Source organism: Stegostoma tigrinum, chromosome 9 (genome assembly GCF_030684315.1).
Source record: "Stegostoma tigrinum isolate sSteTig4 chromosome 9, sSteTig4.hap1, whole genome shotgun sequence".
Classification (NCBI taxonomy): domain Eukaryota; kingdom Metazoa; phylum Chordata; class Chondrichthyes; order Orectolobiformes; family Stegostomatidae; genus Stegostoma; species Stegostoma tigrinum.
Window position 1 is genome coordinate 20784555 of NC_081362.1, and position 15717 is coordinate 20800271.

Consider the following 15717-nt stretch of genomic DNA (forward strand, 5'->3'; position numbering starts at 1 on the left):
CGTCTGCCTTCTTGAGTGGGTGCATCTCCATGGTGTACCGTCAATTAAGTTCGGGGGGAGTTTTCCCAGGTGACCTGTTCACTATTTAATCCGTCATAAAATCACACCAGATGAGCACATTGCTCTTTGTGAGAGCTTTTGAGAGTGCAAGTGGCCATCACATTGCTCGAATTTACAATGTAGGCAATCACATTGCAGGAAGGATATAATTGTACAAGAGTATGTTTACATGAACATTGCCAGTGCTAGACATTTACAGCTATGAAGAAAGATTAGCGGCTAAGGTGCTTTCATTAGTGCAGGGAAGGCTGAGAGACGAGTTAATTAGGGTATACAGAATAATGCAGGACCTTGATAGACACAGGCTGATAGGCACAGGCGATCAGCAGAAACAGCAATTCACAGGAGGCAGAGGTTTAAGGTAAATGATGAAAGGAATAGAGGAAAAATAAGGAAAACCTTTTCCACCCAGAGGGTCTGGAATCCCCTGCCCAGTTTGTGCCGTTAATGCAGAAATCATCAACTATTTAAAGGGAATCTGGATATTCATCTGAAATAAGGATTAAAATGGGCAGCTGGTTTATTCAGCTGGCACAGAAGTGATAGGCTGAATGGCCTTTATATGTGCTGTAAGCTTTCTATGGTCCTATTTCAACAATGATTACACTTCAAAACTACTTTCTTGGCTGTAAAGTACTATGACCTGTCAAATAATTCTGAAAAGCATGCAATAAATGGAAGACTTCGTCTCCTTTGCATCTGTAAAGAGAGAAACAGCATTCATTCTCTACAATGTCTGCCAGTTGTGGATATCTTTATTTCTAAGATACTTGCAAGTGCTGAGAATATGTCTGCCTTCCTTTCCTATTCTCCAGCATCATGTGCATTCGCCATCCTTAACTGGATCATCAGCTCACCACATGGCTATTGTAGAATCACAGAACCCCTAACATGCAAGAGGTGGCCATTCAGCCCCTCAAGTCTGCACCGGCCCTATAAAGAACATCACACCCAGACCTGGCCAAACCGTATCTCGTAACCCCAAACTTACCATACCTAATTCACCTAACCTGCGCATCCTTGGACAATATGGACAGTTGTAGGATGGCCAATGCACCCAATCTGTACATCGTTGGACTATCAATTGGCCTTTTCTTTAAAATTTACATCAAATCATTGCCCTTGCTGGACATTGCGTACAATTTGATTATTTGGAAACACAGGTGGATGGTGGTGGATAACAGCTGAAAAGTACCATGGGTAAGTTGTGTGAGATAACACTTCTGAGATATAATATAAAAAGATAAGAATTGCATCAGAGTCTATTTCTGATGAAGTGTGGGTTTGGAATAAGGATATAATCCAGACATTGAGTTCCCATTTCCAGAAAAAAAATCTGGTCCACAAACTCCGATTATTTACCCTCCAGAGATGCTACATAACCTGCTGAATATTTACGGCCTTTTCTGTTTTTACTATAAATAAGCTAGAACTATTTGCAGCTTCTACAAACCTTTAGCAGGTTCAAAACTTTTACCATTTATAAAAACACATTCCTGATACATACACCTGGCAATAAGCAGTAAGATTAGAAAATAGCAAGAAAGGTGCGGGATAAGTGTTGTTGATAGGCTCACACACTCATCATTTTCAATGGCTGAGACACCATTTCTACCTCATACAAAAAGCAAAGCATATAGAATTCAGTTTTATCGCTATGTAAATAAGTGGATTTTGAATGAGAGAGTTAAAGACTTACCCCATATCAGTGCATGCATTACTTATTGTACTCCCCATTTAAAAATAAAATGGGATGCATTCTAAAGTCGAGTACAGTGGACAGCATTTTGAGACTTTGGTCAAACAATACAGAAGGCAATGTCTATGAATTGGCCTCCATCTCGAAACATTACTTAGTGGACTGATCAATATAGTACAACACCTTTAGGAGGAAAGGAAAGAGCAAAACAGGATAATTTATCAATAAGAATTAGATAAAAGTATAGGTTTGGACTGAGATGTCTGATTAAAGCAGTTACTTTGTTCAAGTTGAACGAACAATTCTAAATCGGTAATGATGGGACATAAAACAGTGAAGGGAAGGGAGACAGATTATGAAGAGAACTGTTCTCTGTTATTAAAGAAACAACAGAGGTTTCAGGAGAATAATCTATTAGTGTCCCTATATACCAAAAGCACAAATTTTAGTTGTATCATACAGTCTTGCAAAATCCATGTTGTCTGTAAGATGCAAAGCAGCACACTACATCTAATGGCACAAAGTAAACTAAAATATGAAATAAAATTAACAACTGACGTTGAGAAGTCTTAAAGCAGAGGCAGTTGGGAGGGATTCCTATCATTTATTTATAACCAGTTTTGTATGAGTTACTTTTCACACCAGCTGATTTTAATGACCACGCATGTCCTCTAGGAATACAAGCAAAATGAAATTGAGCAATGTTTGTCAAAAACCCTGAACTCTCTTTCATTTCTCCTCAGATATGGGTGTGAAGGGCAGAGGACTGCAAATATCATACATTCTAAAAACAGGAAATGGTTAACCCACATCTGGATGCCAGTCAGTTTTGACAGACAATAGTATGGGATGAAATCAATGTGTGTGAATAAACTTGATCTAATAAAAAGGAGTTAGCATGGATGTCATAAGATGATTGTAGAAATAGGAGCATGAGTAAGCCATTCAGACTAGTGAATTTGCTTTACCACTTAAATGTCTTATTCAAGCAAAAGCTGTTGAACTTAACTGATTAATTAATTAATTAAAGGGTCAGTTTCAGCACAGACACAAAATTGGCTAAGGGTCAGAAAGTAGAGACTGGTGATGAATGAACATTTTTCAGACTTACTGAAATACAGTCTTTTGGTATTAGGACGACTGCTCTTTTCAATACGCATTTAATAGTATGGAAAGCAGATGACATGAAACTCAAATCTAGTAAAAACAGTGAGGAGGATAGTAATAAATTTCAAGAAGAAATGAAGTAAAATTAAAATACCTCATTCTGAAGAACAGAAATAATACAGCAAACGCTGGTAATACTTAGTAGGTCAAACAACAGCTGTAGGGTTGGAAAGAGTTAACCTTTCAGGTCAATAACCTTTCATCAGAACACAAGAAAGTTAGAGATTTAATAGCTTGTAAGCAAGAACAGAACCAGGTTTAAAAAGCTGGAGATAAGGTTAAGAACAAATAAAAGGGAAAGGTTTTTTTGAAAGGATGGAAGGCAGGATGGATTAAATGACAAAGGGAATGAAAAATGAAGTTTTCAAAGTGGATGGTAATTGGACAACTTAAAGACAGAAAACACGGGCTTAGGAGAGGTGAGAAAGGTAATTATAGACCAACTACCTTGAGCTGGTATCTGATAAACGATAGTAGTTATTATTTAAAGCTGCTGGATTCAATTAATTTTATGTAGCGATTGCAAACCCCCTGAGCCAAAATGATGGCTTCCTCATTATCTGAATTTGGGATCATTAGTCCACTGCCAGTCTATTACAGAACCATTTCTTGGTAACATGCAGTACTGTTTGTACCTCCCAATAAGTGCGTAAATGTTTGTGCTGGGATCACCCTGGGATCACAATGGTGGATGTTGGTTGCACAGGTGCCATGGTTTGTCCTGAAGCTGTTTAGCAAGGGCCACTTGTGTCATGGGTCATTCAAAGACTGCCACCTGACATATACTTCATCACGACAAACTGGTTATTGACTTCCCACATTTCCATTCATAGATCCACGGGTATCTGTTGGCAAACTCTTCTCGGAGCATTGAGAACTGGGAGCATGGGCACTGAGATGGAAGGTGAGCAGTGGGTGGCTTGAACATGTCATTATGCAGAGGTAAATGAAGCACAGCACAGATGACTTCAATTATGCTTGTGGACTTTTGTCAATAGACACGTGTTGGCAAAATGATATTTGCGAGAACAGGGAACCAATGGAGGGGTGTTGAGTGGGGGTTCCAGTCATGATGTGCACTGTTGCATTTAATTAAGTGAATTCAATGTTCAAGTGAAAAAGTTGTAAAATCCACAAGTAAAAGGAAGAGGTGCTGTTCCTTAAGCTTGCATTGAAGTTTACTGGAACAGTATTGAGGGCTTAGAAATGAAAAACAAAGTTAATGAAAATTTCCTGTTTGAAGTAACAGCAGGAAGCTGTCCTACACAATGTTCAATGCATCATTGATGCTACTGAGTGAAGTGGTCCCTGTAGGACTGGGACAAAACATATTCCATTTAAAGGCAAACATAGCTAGGACTTATCCAGCTTCCCATACCACAAGCTTCTATTTGGAAAAAGTGAGTGAAGTTCAAGGAGAAGATAGTCAATACAAGACAGGGCCACTTCTGCCTTCATTCAAAAGGAGTAGAAATAACCTGCAGGCATTTCTGGTGGGAAACTGAAGTGGAGCGACTGGACATCATGATGAAGAAACAAGTAGTCAAGAAACTCGAAGTGCTTGAAGTGGCAGCAAGTAGCAGAAGAGTCATATACATAGATTGGAAGAAATTGGACAAAGAGGAACAAAATAGAATGCAGACAGTTAGAAATAAGTTTTATGAGACAAAAATAGCATGAAATGATGGAAGCCCCAGGATGTCTATTTTATGAGCACAGGGAAGGAGATGGGATCAGGTTGTGTCGGATTGGGATACTATAAGGTTGGAGACCACGGTGGATTATGACCTCCAGAGAAAGGTCTGGGAAATAATGGTCTGATGGTCAATGATGCGACTATGTCCAAAGAAACTGGAGATGGTTTCAGGGAGTTATGTTCAGCTTCAGCTGTCTTCGAGTAACTGCAAAGTATAAGTCTGCTCACCAATGAGCCCCTTAACTGCCAGTTTGAAGACAATGTAGGGCTAGACTCAAGGCCGAAGGGCCTGTACTGTGCTGTTATGTTCTATCTATCTATACAGAGTGATGCAAACTGAAGAGGACATAAACAACCTGGTGAAATGACCAAACAAAATGTATCTTTTGGTAGAAAGAATAGCTATACGGTACACAATTTTAAATGCGGATCAGGGACAGAAAGAACTGGAGCTGGTAGGATAAATTGAAAAATACGTATTTAAAAAAGCATGCATATTCTTAACCTTATAAACAGAGGTCTACAACACACAAGCAAGGAGGTTATTCAAAACCATTTCAACTCATTGATTACACCCCAGCTTGAATGTACTATCTAATTTTGGGCTGAAGATCAGAACAAACGGAAAAGCTGTTTTAAATAGTCAACAGAGACATCGTGAGCCAAATGGCCTCCTTTTATGCTGCACTGTTCAATGTTTCTACTAAAGGGCATTACCCATTGCGCGCACTGGTTAAGCTGAACCCACTGAAGTTTATAAACCCAGTCTTACGTGTACCTCCCAGTCTCATTCCAGCTAAAGGTAACCAAACTATTTTGGTAAGATTTCACAGTCTGAACGCAAAGGCTTAATCCAACTTGGGAAGATAGTGTACTTTTACAGCTGTATTTCTTACTGTGTTGCATTTTCCCCTAATTCTTCTCAATCAGAAGAATTGCTAAGCAAGATAAACTTCATAAAGATTACATTAGGGACTGAAATATTAGCAAAATATCTTTGTTCCAAATACATCCCTCAAAAGCATTGTAAGCAAAATCACTGAGGTACTAATCTCTTACATGGAATGTCTATGTTTATGTTCCACATAAATCTCTTCTCACTAATTTCTTCATTCTACTTGATTAATATTTCCTATTTGTTTCCCCATCATACACCTAAGCTTCTCAGATGTTTCCTCTTAAATGCATCTATGGTGTTTGTTCAACATCTTCAAGCGGCAATGGTTTCCACGTTCACATCAATGATCTCAAGCTTTAAAATGCAACTGACCGTTACATTTGAACATGGGTTTGACAAAAATCTAAACCAACAAACCTTGTCAGCTTCCGAACAGCAAAAGGAGAGATCTCAGATTGCTCAAAACTGGCTTGTTGTTTGACAGGATAGCGCACCAAGGGAACACTTTCAGCAACTGCCAAACCCTCTTCCTTCGTGGACCAGTACTGATCTTCATTTCTGTAATCCAGTTCGTCATACTCTTCCTTGGGATCACATTCCTCTTCGGAATTATCACTTCTAATAGGATAGAGGAGAAAAAGTAAAATAGGAAACAAATGTCAAGAGAACAAAAAAAAAGTTAAGCTAAGTGCAATCAAACACAAAGCACCACCCAGCATGTGACATCAAGGAGGCCTCACAAAACTGAAGCTAATAGCAATCAGGGCCAAATTCGCTGCCATTGGAAGTTGTACCTAGCACATAAAAAGATGCCATAAGAACCCATATTGTTAACTAATGCCCTTTAAGAATGACAGATTTTCCATTCTTGTGCGACTTCAGAGTCACAGAGATGTTGATTCTTAAATTCCCTTTGAAATGGCTTGGCGAGCCACTGAGTTGTATTTAACTAAGAGCAACTGTCATCAGCGAAGGTGGTGGAAACAATCAATGGCGCACACAGGCCTGTCGATCCTGCAAATTTCTCCTTTAGAACATCTAGGGGTTTGTGACAAAATTGGGAGAGATAACCCACAGACCAGTCAACTAAATGCCTGATATAGTCATACTGACCAAATCATACCTCACAGACAATGTTCCAATCACCTCCTTCACCAGAGGTGGCAGCTAAGTGGTATCAGTCCAGGTGAAGTTGCTCTGGGAGTCCCCAACATGGACTCCAGACACATTAAGTCTCGTTGTCATCAGGTCAGGCAAAGAAACTCCTGCTGATTACTACTGTATATCAGGCTACAAGCCATGACAAAATTCCAGGAACAGTTCTGAAGACATGTCCTTCATAACTAACTGCAGCCCCTAACCAAGCAGTTCCAGTCGAATTCCAACCCCGTATGCTACGTCTAGAAAATACCTGAAAAATCCAACAAGGCTGATTTTCACCCAATCAATCTAATCAGAATCATCAGTAAAGTGGTATCATTGTCAGAGCTATCAAGCAGCATTTACTCAACAATGGCCTGCTCACTGATACTTAGTTTGGGTTTTGCCATGGTCAGTCAGCTCCTAACCTATTACAACCTGGGACCAAGCACAGAGCTCCAGACAGGAAGTGAGGGCAACTGTGCTTGATGACAAGGCTGTATTTGACTGAGTGCGGCATCAAGCAGCATAGGACATAGAACATTAACAGCACAGTACAGGCCCTTCGGCCCTCGATGTTGTGCCGACCTGTCATACTGATCTCAAGCCCATTTAACCTACACTATTCCATGTACGTCCATATGCTTATCCAATGATGGCTTAAATGTACCTAAAGTTGGTGAATCTACTACCGTTGCAGGCAAAACGTTCCATTCCCTTACTACTCTCTGAGCAAAAAAACTACCTCTGACATCTGTCCTATATCTTTCACCCCTCAATCTAAAGCTATGCCCCCTCGTGCTCGCCATCACTATCCTAGGAAAAAGGCTCTCCCTATCCAACCCTCTGATTATTTTATATGTTTCAATTAAGTCACTTCTCAACCTTCTTCTCTCTAATGAAAACAGCCTCAAGTCCCTCAGCCTTTCCTCGTAAGACCTTCCCTCCATATCAGGCAACATCCTAGTAAATCTCCTCTGCACCCCTTCCAAAGCTTCCACATCCTTCTTATAATGCGGTGACCAGAACTGTACACAATACTCCAAGTGCGGCCGCACCAGAGTTTTGTACAGCTTCACCATAACCTCTTGGTTCCGGAACTCGATCCCTCTATTAATAAAAGCTAAAACACTGTGTGCCTTCTTAACAGCCCTGACAACCTGGGTGGCAACTTTCAAGGATCTGTGTACATGGACACCGAGATCTCTCTGCTCATCTACACTACTAAGAATCTTACCATTAGCCCTGTACTTTGCCTTCTGGTTACTCCTACACAAGTGCATCACCTCACACTTGTCTGCATTAAACTCCATTTGCCACCTCTCAGCCCAACTCTGTAGCTCATCTATGTCTCTCTGCAACCTACAGCATCCTTCGTCACTATCCACAACTCCACCGACCTTAATGTCGTCTGCAAATTTACTAACCCATCCTTCTACGCCCTCATCCAGGTCATTTATAAAAATGACAAACAGCAGTGGACCCAACACCAACCCTTGCGGTACACCACTAGTAACTGCTCTCCAGGATGAACGTTTCCCATCAACTACCACCCTCTGTCTTCTTTCAGCAAGCCAATTTCCGATCCAAACTGCTATATCTCCCACAATTCCATTCCTCCGCATTTTGTACAATAGCCTATTGTGGGGAACCTTATCGAACGCCTTGCTGAAATCCATATACACCACATCAACCGGTTTACTCTCATCTACCTGTTTGGTCACCTTCTCAAAGAACTCAATAAGGTTTGTGAGGCACAACCTTCCCTTCACAAAACCGTGCTGACTATCCCTAATCAATTTATTCTTTTCTAGATGATTATAAATCCTATCCCTTATAACCTTTTCCAACACTTTACCAACAACTGAGGTAAGGCTCACTGGTCTATAATTACCAGGGCTGTCTCTACTCCCCTTGAACGGGGAACCACATTTGCTATCCTTGAACAGCACCAACAAAACTGGAGTCAACGGGAACAGGATGGAAAATTCTCCGCTGGTTTAGAGTCATATCTGACACATAGCAAAATGGTTGTGGTTGTTGCAGGTCAGAGAGTCACAGAATCCCTACAGTGCAGAAAGATGACAGTCGGCCCATTGAGTCCGCTCCAACCCAGACCCAGACCTCACCCCATCCTCATAACCTTGCATTTACCATGGCTAATCCACCAAGCCTGTACATCCTTGGACACTACGGCAATTTAGCATGGCCAATCCAAATAAGTTGCAGGTCTTTGGACTGTGGGAGGAAGCCACAGACCAACGGAAACCAACGCAGACAAGAACATGCAAACTCCATACACAATCACCCAAGGCCGAAATTGAAGCTGGGTCCCTGGCTCTGTGGGGCAGCAGCGCTAACCACTAAACTACCCTGCCACCAATAAGTCATCTCAGCTCCCTCTGCAGAAGCTCCTCATGGTTGTGTCCTAAGCCCACCATTTCAGCTGCTTTATCAGTGACCTTTCTGTTCAGCACCATTTGTAACACCCCAGATACTAAAGCAGTTCCTGCCCAAATACAATAAGATCTGGACAATATCCAGGATTGGGCTGACAGTCGGCAAGTAACATTCGCACCACACAAATGCCAGTGACCTTCTCCAATAATAGACAATCTAACCACCACCTCTTGATATTCAAGGATGTTACCATCACTGAATCCCCCTTTATCAATACCCCAGGGGATACCATTGACCAGAAGCTCAATTGGCCTCGCCATATGAATGGAGTAGCTACAAGTACAAGTCAGAGACTAGGAATACTGTGGGGAAGAAAACACAGATGTACATAAGGATCTTGGGGCTCATCACTCCCTGAAAGTGGCCATGCAAGTGGATAGGGTGGTAAAAGAAGGTATACAGCATATGAAGGTATTCGGACTCCATTTTCTCCCCGTTGGTCCAGGAACTCCCTACCTACATCCGTGACATCATGCTCTCCACCTCCTCCAGAACGTCCAATTCCCCGGTCCCCAACACCTCATTTTTACTATGGACGTCCAGTCCCTATACACCTACATTCCCAATGCAGATGGTCTAAAGGCCCTTTACTCCTTCCTGTCCTGCAGGCCCAACCAGTCCCCCTCCACTGGCACCCTCAACCACTTATCTGCACTCGTACTCACTCAAAAACTTATCCTTTAATTTTCCCCCACTTCCGACAGACAAAGGGGGTGGCCATGGGTACCCGCATGGGCCCAAGCTATGCCTGCCTCTTTGTAGGGTACGTGGAACACTCCCTCTTCCAAAGCTACACTGGCCCTACGCCCCATCTCTTCCCCCGTTACATTAATGGCTGTTATGGTGCCGCCTCGTGGTCCCACGAGGAGCTCAAACAGTTCAACCACTTCACTAACACCTTCCACCCCAACCTTAAGTTTACCTGGACCATCTCTGACACCTCTCTCTCTTTTCTGGGCGCCTCTGTCTCCATCTCTGGCATCCACCTGGAAACCGATATCCATTTTAAGCCTACCGACTCCCACAACTACCTAGAATATTCTTCCTCTCACCCACCTTCCTGTAAAAAGGCCATCCCCTATTCCCAATTCCTTCACCTCCACTGCATCTGTTCCCGAGATGAGGCATTCCACTCCGGATCGTGCCTCTTTTTTCCAAAAAACCACAACTTCCCCTCCACAGTGATCGAAAATGTCCTCGACCATTTCCCGCATTTCCCAGAACTCATCCCTCACAGCCCCTATCCGCAATAATAACCAAAACAGAATCCCTCTCATCCTCACGTAGCACCCCACCAAGCTCCAAATCCAACACATCATCCTCCGACATTTCTGCCATCTGCAATCTGACCCCACTACCAAAGACATTTTTCCCTCCTCACCCTTACGTGCTTTCCGAAGGGACCACTTTCTCCGTGACTTCCATGTCCGCTCCACACTCCCCTCCAGCCCCACCACCCCTGGCGCTTTTCCCTGCAAACAAAGCAAGTGCTATACCTGCCCCCACACCCCCATCCCAGGCCTGAAGAAGACTTTCCACATCAAACAGATGTTTGCCTGCACATCTGTTAATGTGATATACTGTATCTACTGTTCCTGTTGTGGCCTCCTCGACATCGGGGAAGCCAAGTGGAGGCTTGGGGACTGCTTTGCAGAACACCTACGCTCAGTTCGCAACAAACAACTACACTCCCAGTCGCGAACCATTTCAACTTCACCTCACACCCACCCCCCCAGCTCCTCGGAAGACATGTTCATCCTGGGCCTCCTGCATTACCACAATGATGCCACCCAAATGATGCAGATACAGCATCTCATAGTTCACTTGGGAACCCTGTAACCCAAGGGTATCAATGTGGACTTCACAAGCTTCAAAATCTCCCCTCCCCCGACCGAATCCCAAAACCAGCCCAGCTAGTCCCTGCCTCCCTAACCATTCCTCCCACCTCAAGCCTCACCCCCATCTCCTACCCACTAACCTCGTCCCGCCTCTTTGACCTGTCTGTCCTCCCTGGTCTGCCCTATCCCCTTCCTAACTCCCCACCTACATTCACCTTCTCTGTCTCTAACCCCGTCCCTTTGACCTGTCTGTCTCCTCTCACCCTATCTTCGCCTTTATCCATCTTCTATTTGCCTCCCCCGTCTCTCTATTTATTTGGGAATCTCCCCCCCCCCGCCCCATTTCCAAAGAAGGATCTCGACCCGAAACGTCATACTTTCCGGCTCCTCTGATACTGCTTGGCCTGCTGTGTTCGTTCAGCTTCACACTGTGTTATATAAGGTATATGGTATGCTTGCCTTTACTGTTCGGGATATCTGAGTACAACAGTCAGTATGTCATGTAGCAGCTTTTTAAGACTTTGGTTAGGCCACACAGAGTGTGGCATTCAATTCTGGTCACCATGTTACAGGAAGCATGTGGAAGCTTTGGCCAGGATGCAAAAAAGGTTTACCAGGATGCTGCTTGGACTAAAGAGTATGAACTACAAAGACAGGCTAGAAAATCTCAGGTTGTTTTCTCTGGATCGGCAGAGCCTGAGGGAAGACTTGATAGAAATCTATAAAATGATGAGATGCACAGCTGGGATTGACAGTTGAAATGTCTAATGGATAATGGATAATGATGGGACAGTGTAGGGGGAGGGACTTAGATTAGTTCACAGGTCGGCGCAACATGGATGGCTGAAGGGCCTGTTCTGCGCTGTATTGTTCTATATTCCATATATTCTATATTCTAAAACTAGGCGGCATGCATTTCAGGTGAGAGCGGGAAGTGAGGGGCTAGTTGTTTTTTTTTTAAACAGAGTGTATTAAGAGTCTGGAACATGCTGCCAAGAGTGATAGTGGAGGCAGATACAAGACGGCCATTTAAGAGACTTTTAGACAAGCATATGAACATGCAAAGAATGGAGGGATAGGGACCAATGGCAGGCAGAAGGGATTAGTTTAATTTGGCAACCTGTTCAGCACAAAAACATGAGCCAAATGGTCCATTCCTGTGCTGTATTGTTCTGTGTACTATAGCATGGTTCGCATGTGGAATGAACTTCCTGAGGAAGAAGTGATGAATGTGGGTACAATTATAATGTTTAAAAGATATTTGGATAAGTATGTGAATAGGAAAAAGTTGGAGGGTTATGAGCCAGGAGTCGGCATGTGGATAGTTTAGTTTGGGTTATGAGATAACAAGGCACGGAGCTGGATGAATACAGCAGGCCAAGCAGCATCAGAAGAGCAGGAAGGCTGACAGTTTTGGCCTAGATCCGTCTTCAGAACCTTTTTGCTCTTCTGATGCTGCTTGGCCTGCTGTGTTCATCCAGCTCTACACCTCGTCACCTCAGATTCTCCAGCATCTGCAGTTCCTGCTATCTCTGAAATAGTCTGGGAATATGCTCAGCATGGACTGGTTCATTCAGCTTCACACCATGTTATCTAAGGTATACGGCATGCTTGCCTTTATTGTTCGGGGCATCCGAGTACAGCAGTCAGGATGTTTCTGTGTTGTGCGACTCTACGAACTCATGGCTCCCCAGAGCCTGACCAAAAGTAAGGAATATGATGGAATACTTGCCTGGTTGGATGCAGCTCCAACAAATCTCAAGATGCTTGACATTATCGCAAATGATTTGACTGAAAGGTCTATTTCCATGCTGTATGACTCTATGCCTCTTTCAACCACGACAGAGCAGCCCATTTGCTTAGCACCAGATCCACAAATATTCACTCCCTCCACCAACACAACAGCATCAGTATGTATCATCTCCAAAATGCACTGCAAGAGTTCACCAAAGATCCTTCAAATTGTCTTCTAAATTCACAACCACTACTGTCTAGAAAGACAAGGGAATCAGACACTTGAAAATACCACCACCTGCAAGCACCCCTCCAAGCCACTCACTACCCTGACATGTAAATATATTGCTATTCCTTCACCATTGTTGGGACAAAGTCTTAACAGTATTATGGGTGTACCTACAGCACATGGACTGCATCTTCTGAAGGGGAACTAGAGAGTCATAGGGTCACACAGCATGGAAACAGGTCCTTTGTCCCACCATGGTGTGGACTTGTTGAGCCAAAGGGCCTGTTTACACAGTGTACGGATTCTACGAAAAAAATGCTGTCACAGCGGGAATAGTCACATCCCACAGGTGAGTAAAGGGAAAAAAAGCAGTGAGACTTTGGGAATTCTATAGCAAGTAACTCACCTCCTGTAAGCCCAAAGCCTGTCTACCTTCAACAATTCAAGAGTGGTATAAGAACATAAGAAATACTAGGAGTAGGCTAATCAGCTCTTCAAGCCTTCCCCACCATTCATGGCTGATCTCTCCCTGACTCATCATTCATGACAACTAACCACATGTATCAACTCTCCAGGGTAGAGAATTCTACACATTCACTACCATCAGTTTTAAACGAATCTCCCCTTAATCTGTAAAAACCGAAAGAACTGCAGATGCTGTAAATCAGGAACAAAAGCAACGTTACTGGAAAAGCTCAGCAGGTCTGAGGAAGGGTCATCGGACCTGAAATGTTAACTCTGTCTTTTCCTTCACGGATACTGCCAGACCTGCTGAGCTTTTCCAGAAACTTTGTTTTTGTCCCCTTAATCTGTACTATCCCCCTAATTCAAGACTCCCCTATTGGCAAAACTTTCTTCACAACATCCATCTTGTCAGGCTTCCTCAGAATATTGTACGTTTCAAAAATCATCACACCTCATTTCTTTTCAACTTCAACAAAGCCACAGCAACACTGTGCACAGCTGTAGCAAATTTTCCACTTAGTCCATTTACCAGTTCACTTTAGATAACTTTTTCTTCATACCTCTGTAATTGCCTTTATATAAGCTGAGGACACTGGTTTGAGGCCTGAGTTCCATTCTCTAAAATTGAATTTTAGATGGCACTATGTTGAGATTGTTGCCCCGTAGAGGATCGTTAACTACATGATATCTTATTAACCCTACCTCATTACACATTACTAGATGTAAAATACCCTGTTCCCAGTAGGTTCTGCAGGATAGAACATGCACCACTTTCCTGGACGTGTAAAGTTTCATTAACACTCAGGAAGCTCACCATCCAGGATATGGCTCTGCTTGATCAACACCCCATCTAACACCTTCAATATTCACTACATCAATATAGACGCACAGTATGACAAAGTGTACCATCTATAAGAAGCACTAAAAATATTTACCAAGGCTTCTTTGACGAACATGCAGCTTCCATCACCTAGAAGAACATGGGCAGGAGATACATGGGAACACTATTAATTACCTGCACTTTCCCCTTGAAGCCATACACCATCCTGATATGGAACTATGTCACTGTTTCTTCACTGTCACAGCATCAAAATCTTTGAACTCCCTTTCTCACAGCATGAGTGAACCCTCACTACATGGACTGTAGCAATTCAAGAAAGCAGTTCACCACCACTTCCTGAAGGACACTTAGGAACGGGCATGAAATGTTAACCTAGCCAACAGTGCCAACATTCTGTGAAGGAATCCATGACACAAAATCAACCTGGATGTGTCAATGATCAAGTTCCATGCAAAATTAAACAACAAAAGAAATAGGCCATCTGACCCAAATAGTCTGTGCTCATGTTTCTGTTCCACACCAGCCTCACCCACATCTTTTAGAGTCACAGAAATGTTAACCAAGGAAACAGACCCTTTGGTCTACCTCATCCATGCCAACCAGATATCCTAAATTAATCTAGTCCCATTTGCTAGCATTTGGCCTCTATCCCTTTAAACCCTTCCTATTCATGTATCCATCCAGCTGGCTCATAAAATGTTACAATTGTACAAGCCTCCACCACTTCCTCTGGCAGTTCATTCTATACATGCACCACCCTCTGCGTGAAGAAGTTACCCCTTGGGTCCCTTTTAAACCTTTCCCCTTTCACCTTAAATCTATGCCTCTAGTTTTAGACTCTCCCACCCTGGGAAAAAGACCTTGGTTAGTCACCTTTTCTATGCCCCTCATGATTTTATAAACCTCTATAAAGGTCACCCCAAGCCTCCGACATTCCACTACGTTGGAGCTTATCCAGCCTTTCTTTATAACTCAAACCCTCCAATCTCAGTAACATCCTTGTAAATCTTTTCAGAACCTTTCAAGTTTAACAACACCTGTCCTGTACAGCAAGGAGACCAAAACTGAAGGCAGTACTCCAAAAGTAGCCTAACCAATGTCCTGTACAGTTGCAAAAGGGCCTCCCAACTCCTATACTCAGTGCACTGGCCAATAAAGGCAAGGATACCAAACACCTTCTTCACTATCCTGTCTACCTGTCACACCATTTTCAAGGAACTATGAACCTGCACACCAAAGTCTCTTTGTTCAACAACACTCCCCAGGGCCCTACCATTTACTGTATAAGTCCAGCCTGATTTTCCTGACCAAAATACAGCACCTCACATTTATCTGGATTAAAATCTGCCTGCCACGCCTCGGCTTATCGGCCCATCTGATCATGGTCCCTTTGTACTCTGAGGTAACCTTCTTCACCGTTCACTATACCACAAATTTTGGTGGCATCTCCAACTTACTAATGATACCTCCTCTCTTCACATCCAATGACA

The 15717-nt window shown here is 43.0% G+C and overlaps 1 protein-coding gene across 7 annotated transcripts in view; it reads right to left on the minus strand.

The window, feature by feature from the left end:
• Positions 1–15717, minus strand: part of dhx57 (DEAH (Asp-Glu-Ala-Asp/His) box polypeptide 57) — a 118437-nt gene that overhangs the window by 90875 nt on the left and 11845 nt on the right. For all 7 annotated transcript variants that reach the window (XM_048536123.2, XM_048536125.2, XM_048536124.2 and 4 more), the window contains exon 4: positions 5938–6138. In XM_048536123.2, coding sequence (XP_048392080.2) covers positions 5938–6138 — 201 coding nt within the window. The remainder of the gene's footprint in view (positions 1–5937; positions 6139–15717) is intronic.